The 6,257-nt window shown below is 36.7% G+C and overlaps 1 protein-coding gene across 2 annotated transcripts; it reads right to left on the bottom strand.

The window, feature by feature from the left end:
- Nucleotides 1-364: 364 nt before the first annotated feature.
- On the bottom strand, nt 365-5,436 carry LOC100807177 (WD repeat-containing protein 44). 2 transcript variants are annotated; one of them, XM_014774934.3, is made up of 8 exons: nt 4,981-5,436; nt 3,414-4,638; nt 3,218-3,308; nt 2,946-3,103; nt 2,809-2,860; nt 2,339-2,418; nt 2,104-2,197; nt 365-1,936 (listed from the first exon to the last, which is right to left on the bottom strand). In XM_014774934.3, the coding sequence occupies exons 2-8, from the start codon at nt 4,518-4,520 to the stop codon at nt 1,407-1,409; spliced, it is 2,112 nt and encodes a 703-aa protein (XP_014630420.1). In that variant the 5' UTR covers nt 4,521-4,638; nt 4,981-5,436; the 3' UTR covers nt 365-1,406. The 2 variants fall into 2 exon arrangements, with proteins under 2 accessions (XP_014630420.1, XP_003522540.1); XM_003522492.4 differs by having other exon boundaries at nt 5,082-5,434.
- Between the last annotated feature and the right edge of the window lie 821 nt (nt 5,437-6,257).

The raw sequence follows: 6,257 nt of genomic DNA, 5'->3' as shown, positions 1-6,257 counted from the left end.
ATGGAGTGTTTCACGTACGATGCTTAGAAGATGCGAAAGCTAGAACTAATGGCTTCTGGTGAGACATGGAAATTCATGTCAAATGAGCCTCCGAAATCTTATCCAAATATATTGACATGAAGTATAAACACAATTCCAAACACACTATGGTGCATTTTTGGAACCTAGTTCGAAGAGTCGACCCACACACTACATGCAAAGACCGGAAAATGTGTTTTTCACGTTTTCAATGACTTTCCAACACACTAAATGCAAGTTTGGGTCTAGGTTTGCAAAAGGAACTAACTCCCTTGATACTTTGGGACTCAACTTTCGTATGAGAAGGAGCCACCGGTTTTCCAAACATGAATTAAAAGAGCCACCATACAAAGAACACTTGTTTAATTGTATTTCCACCAACCATTGGGCCAAGTCAACAAAATTTTACTTACATAAGTTACAAATTTACATATCAACAACAAAATGGAGATAGTATTGTGGTGTCAAATCAGAAAGGATAAGATAGTTGTAAATAACTCAAATAAAAAGAAGAAAAAAGTGGTGTCAGCCTAACATTGAGACCATACTCAGAATGTTTGTTAGTAACAATAATTGTCAGCACTGCATCAGTTGCCATAGACTGTGACAGTCAAGTAGACTGGAAGCCACTAAACAGAAAGCAACAGGATTGGTTGTTGGTACTGTTTGTATGATTGGAGCAACAGGCAGCTAAAAGGCACCTATTCAAACAGAGATGACCGCCACACGCATCCTCACCACACTTTGCAAGTATTAACCCCAGGCACAAGAGGCCCTACCATGAGATGGACGGGAAGATTGGCAGACAAAGAGATTCATTTAGTTAGTCCTGCCAATAATAAAATCATCATCACCCCCCAGCATTTTGATCATAGTGAGAGTCTCAGCCACTAGCTCTTGAATCTTCTCCTTTCATCTTGGCAAAATAATAGCCCCACAACACATCAAAATAATATCTCTAGGCCCCTCTCCCAAGTTCTAACACATGACTTTGTATCTCTTTTAGGGGCCAGCAGATTCTTGTGTAGCTAAAGGCAATTTAGACTGGGTGCCAAGACAAGCTAAACCTTGGCCACTGGCTAATTTCCAGCAGGGTTGCATTAGAACCACGATAGTGCCACCACTTGTCATTAACCAATTAGCAATATAAATCCCCTGAAATCTTAAAGGGGACCCTCCAAAAGCCAGTGTTCACGCCGCATCTAAACTGCGATTCCTGCTTAAGGTTTTTACCTCAACCGGGATTTGTTACTGATGCTGCTAAATTTTTTAACCTCGCTCTTAAATCGCTGTGAACATTCGTGGCATGTAATTTTCCAAGGACAATGTGTCCAAGAAAAGCAATGAACCTTGATTCTACTCTCCAACCTAGGAAAAATCACTTCATTTCAAGCCAGTATAGGTAGCCCATAATTGTGGAATGATTTTATCCTACCATCCCAGCCAGCAGTGACAATGACCATACCCCATGCATGAGCAGAGGAGGTACTCTTGCAAGAAGATTTCAAGAACTTGTACTCGGATTTACGCATCACTGATGTTTTAGCCTTGGGGCTTGAAACAGGAAGCTTCTCCTCTGGCCAAGTTGCAGATCCCTTTGGAAAAGACTCCAAGAAGAACTCTTGACTCAGGGAGAATGAAGCAGGAGGACTGAGTTGTATAACTTGAGATGATCTTTTATCCAAGGCATCCAGTTGATGTTGGATTTCAATATTTTGCGATTTCAAACCATGCCAAGTTACTGCTATGGACGCATTTGAGAAAAAACGCTCACAAGATGTAATCTTCTTAGCTTTCACAGGATTAGACTCTTCTTGACTAACATTCCATAGATATACGTTAGAGTCCTCACATGCTGATAGAATATGTTTCCCATCAGAAGTCAATGATGCACACATTGGGCTCCCTGTGCTAAGGTCTAAAACAAAAATACAAAGAATCTTAGTAACAGAACATAAAATGAAATAAAATTCAAATTAATAACAAGTAAGCTTTTAGGAACTAAAAGAATTACAGTTGTAAAGATCTGTTGGGGAATGAAAAAAAAAATATCAATAAATGAAGTAGTTAGACAAAAGAACATACTTTTGTACTTGCCAATCACATTAAACCCATCAAGGATTCTGACTTGTGAATCAGCACAGGAGACCATAACTTTGTTAGAATCTTGTGGAAGAAACTGAAATGAATAACAGATAATCAGCAGATTATCACAAAAAAACTACACTTATATTGAAAATCACAAAATTCATGAGAAAATATAAAAATGAAAATAAAAAACGACTCACTTAGCACAAGAAGCAAAAGACAAAGAAAATACCTGAAACCCAGTTATCCCTCTGCCTGAAAGTTTCTTTTTACCAATTAAGCATAGTTGGGAATCTAATTGCAAGCGATTCTCTGGTTCAAGAAAAATACAAAATCAGTTAATGGCCAAGCTCAAGTCTTATGTGGTTGTAATTGTAATATAGCATTATAGCTAATAAAAGTCATAACATCCCAATGATAATTTGATTGGCATTTCAAGGCATACTGAACGTTATTACTTCCTTGTCAAAATTAGTAGTTTAATAACATAAACCTAACATTCTGCCAATTAACAACTACATTTCAACAGCACAATGAATCAAACATTTAAGAAATAAATAGAGTGAATGAATTTATAGCATTAAGTTTAGCACAATTTTTAAATTAACTTTTTTACAATTATTAGGAAATCTACCAAATGACACCTAACTGGTTTAACTTGAGGAAAATAAAATATTAATATAAAAGTAAAAAAGATTATACCTGATACATTATAAAACCGGCAATTGCCAGCCAAGGAGCCAATGATCCCTCCCTGTATAAAGAACATCATTCATCTTAGATCATTTCCTATATTGTCTATGTTTTTATAGAATTAAAATTGGTTCAAAAAATGTTACCTGCCCATCAGGCCGATAGCATACCGCAGTTACTATATCTTTGATATCAATCCAATCAACAACATGGCAATCAGGAATTGCCCAGATGCGTACTTTTCCATCTATAGATCCACTAATGAAATAATTATCATCCACGGGATTGAATTGTATGCACGTCACTACAATACATTAACAAATACAAACAAACTCTGAGACAGTTTGTAATGATAAAAACAAATTATTGGATAAGAGTTCAAGAAGCCTGAAAAGAAAAGAAAAGCACCAAGGCGCACCATAATTACTGTGTGAGAAAACTTTCAAGCAACGGTCATGATTCACTTGCCATAGACGAACAGTTTTGTCAACTGAAGATGACAGAAGATACTGCATCCAAGAAGATGAAAAACCAAATTAATTTCTGCAAACTTTCATCTATGCCTAAGTGTATGTTTAGTTTATTAAACAACTTAATTAATGACATTCACTCACATTATTGCTTGACCAAGAGAGATCCAAAACTTCACCTCTGTGCCCCCGAAACTCATGCAATGGTTTCTCCAACAACCGGAAGATCTTAGGAGGAAAAACAATGCAAGCTGAATCTGATGTTTTTTTCAGGCTCTTCAGTTTGCTTATTTTTTCTTTATCGATAAACAGTGGTGTCAATTCAGAGAGATTATTCACAGTAAAATAAATGCAGGACAGGTCAATTTCTGGAATGTCAACTTCATTACACCTATCCTCCTCAACCACTTGCCACAAGCGCACAACCCCATCTTCACCACCACTAGCAAGATACTGCCCATCAGGACTGAACTTCATGGTCAAAATCGAACCTTCATGCGCTTGGATATCTTGCCTCATGTAAAGAGCCGAAAGTTCCTTCATTTGCTTCTTGGACTGGCGGACCTTAACTTTCTGAAGCCTACAAGTTCCTGACATTTCACCAAGACCTTCTTCTCTCCCATTATCACCTTCCTCTTGCCTATTAACCATGCACGTTATCGACCGCAATCTTCTGAGCCAACCCTTTCTATACTTGTTCATCTTCCCAACAGTAACATTACCATTCGTTCCCCTTAAGGCATTTTCTGATTCCTTAAATTCCTCCGCAACCACCGACCGATCTGAATCCAGATCTCTTCCCTCACTCATCTCCCGACACTGCAACCCCTCCTGATCCACATTACCCTCCAAATTTCCATCATGACACGGCGAACTATCCACCATACCAAACTCCCCTGAAGAATTCTCCCTATGCCAACAAGACATTGATGTCCTGCTTGAACAGAATTCCTCTTCCATAACACAATTTCGGGTCACGGCCCCACTGTTAACATTTACTCTGTCCATAACCTCCTCTTCACATTCAACACTACGCACATCTACTGAATTTTCATTTTCAAGGGCAACCAAATCCACACTACTCAGTCCCATCCTCTTCATAAACTTGCCCCTACGCTCTCTCACACTCCTTGGACTCCGAATCCACACTTCATAATCAAAACCATTGGATACCCCTTCATCTGGAATGGACACAACATCCTCTTGAGCATCGAAAAACCGACATTCCTCGTCTTCGCTGAAGCTACCCATGATTCTCCGAGTTCAACCCATGAAACCCCTCTCACAGAAGCAACATTTTATGCCCTGGGAATGTGTCAAAATCCAATTTTTCTTCTCTCTCTCCAGACGAAGCCACCCAGATCATGAACTACACATTTAAAATAAAAAAGCAGCACGGAAACCAATATTAGTCAAAATAAACATTTCACTTAACCACACAACAACGATAACAATAATTTAATAAGAAAATAAAAACAGATACCGAGAGATCGAACATAGATCCCAATCCATACCCATTTAACCTGGCCTTATTACATTCGACAATTGGGAATGTAAAGTGTAAACCTTCGGAGAAATCACAAAAATGAGATTTTTTTTTCTCCAAAAGAAACATAAAAATCGAAATGAACCCACAAAAATAAAAACAAAAGGGTACATGGAAATTGGAAAACACAAAAAAATCAAACCCAGTGAAGACAAACGGAATTACCGGGGAAGGGGATTTGGCAGAGGAAGTGTTGCAAGGAGACAACTTTTTTAAGGGAAAAAATAAAAGAGCGGGGGGGAAGGAATAACGAAAAACATGCTTACATGGGTTGTGTTGATGATCAGAATCAGAATAAGATTGTGTGTTGGAAAGTTAGAAGGGTGTTGATGGGAAGAAGAAGAAGCATAGCATCCAATCCAAGTGTTGGGTTGCGATGAGACGAGGGAGCGAGCAGAACCGAAAATACGAAGTGGGAAATATATATGTGCGTGAATACGTTGTTAAAGTGAACAAAGCAAACAAGTCGGAGGAGGGAGAAATTTTTATTTTTTATTTTTTATTTTTTATTTTTATAATCATATTATTAATATGAATTATCACCAATTTTATTAATGATAAATTCTCGAAGTTTTTTTTTTTAATATTCAAAATTAAGATGTTATATAAAGGATTTAATCAGTATGAGTCAAACCAATAACGTATTCATATAAAAAAAATCGTTTTCATTTTCAGTGTAAAAAGTAAATAAAAAATATATATGAGGATCGGAAAGGGTAAAACAGGAAAAGAAGACAATTCATCGGTATTGGTGATGGCTATGGCCCAAGAAACGAGATTGGGAGGAGAACACCACGCAGGCTTTGTGTTGTGAGCGCAAAACGCAACATCCTCTCTCTTTCTCTCTCTGCTGCCCGTTCGCTCTGTCTTGCTCTTGTGCTAATTGTGATTCCGAAAAATATAAATTAAAATTAGTTAAAAGAAAACATAAAAAAAAACGACAATACGTGGAGCTTTTGTAACTCTCTGACCTCGTAGTTAATACTCTTTGATAGTATATGTTTTTATTCATTAATAAAATTATTTAAAGTGCAATTAATTCTTGTTTTTGTGAAAGGTTTGAATTTAAATTTGAATGAAATCTAGTTTGGATTAAAAAGTGCAGTTATTATGTGATTGCACGACTACAAATATATCAACTTATCATTAGCACAGTTTTACATGTGACTATAACAACATGAAGTTTATTATGTTTACTTTTCTTCCGATCTGATCTTGCCAATGAGGAAAGAAAATCTATTTTCTTGTGATAGGAAATCTATTTTTTTTCATTAAGAGTAATGATACATGAAATATCATTGTAAATACTTCATTAGCACATGTCATTTGAATTTATTTTTTTTTTGGAGTACATTACATTATGTATTATACAATTTTTTTCCATCTAGATGTCAAGTGTCCATGAATCATTTTTGTTTCATTAAACACTAATATAACGCATA

Source organism: Glycine max, chromosome 4, assembly GCF_000004515.6.
Source record: "Glycine max cultivar Williams 82 chromosome 4, Glycine_max_v4.0, whole genome shotgun sequence".
Lineage (NCBI taxonomy): Eukaryota > Viridiplantae > Streptophyta > Magnoliopsida > Fabales > Fabaceae > Glycine > Glycine max.
The sequence above is the reverse complement of the archived record's forward strand: the minus strand, read 5'-3'. Positions and strand labels throughout refer to the sequence as shown.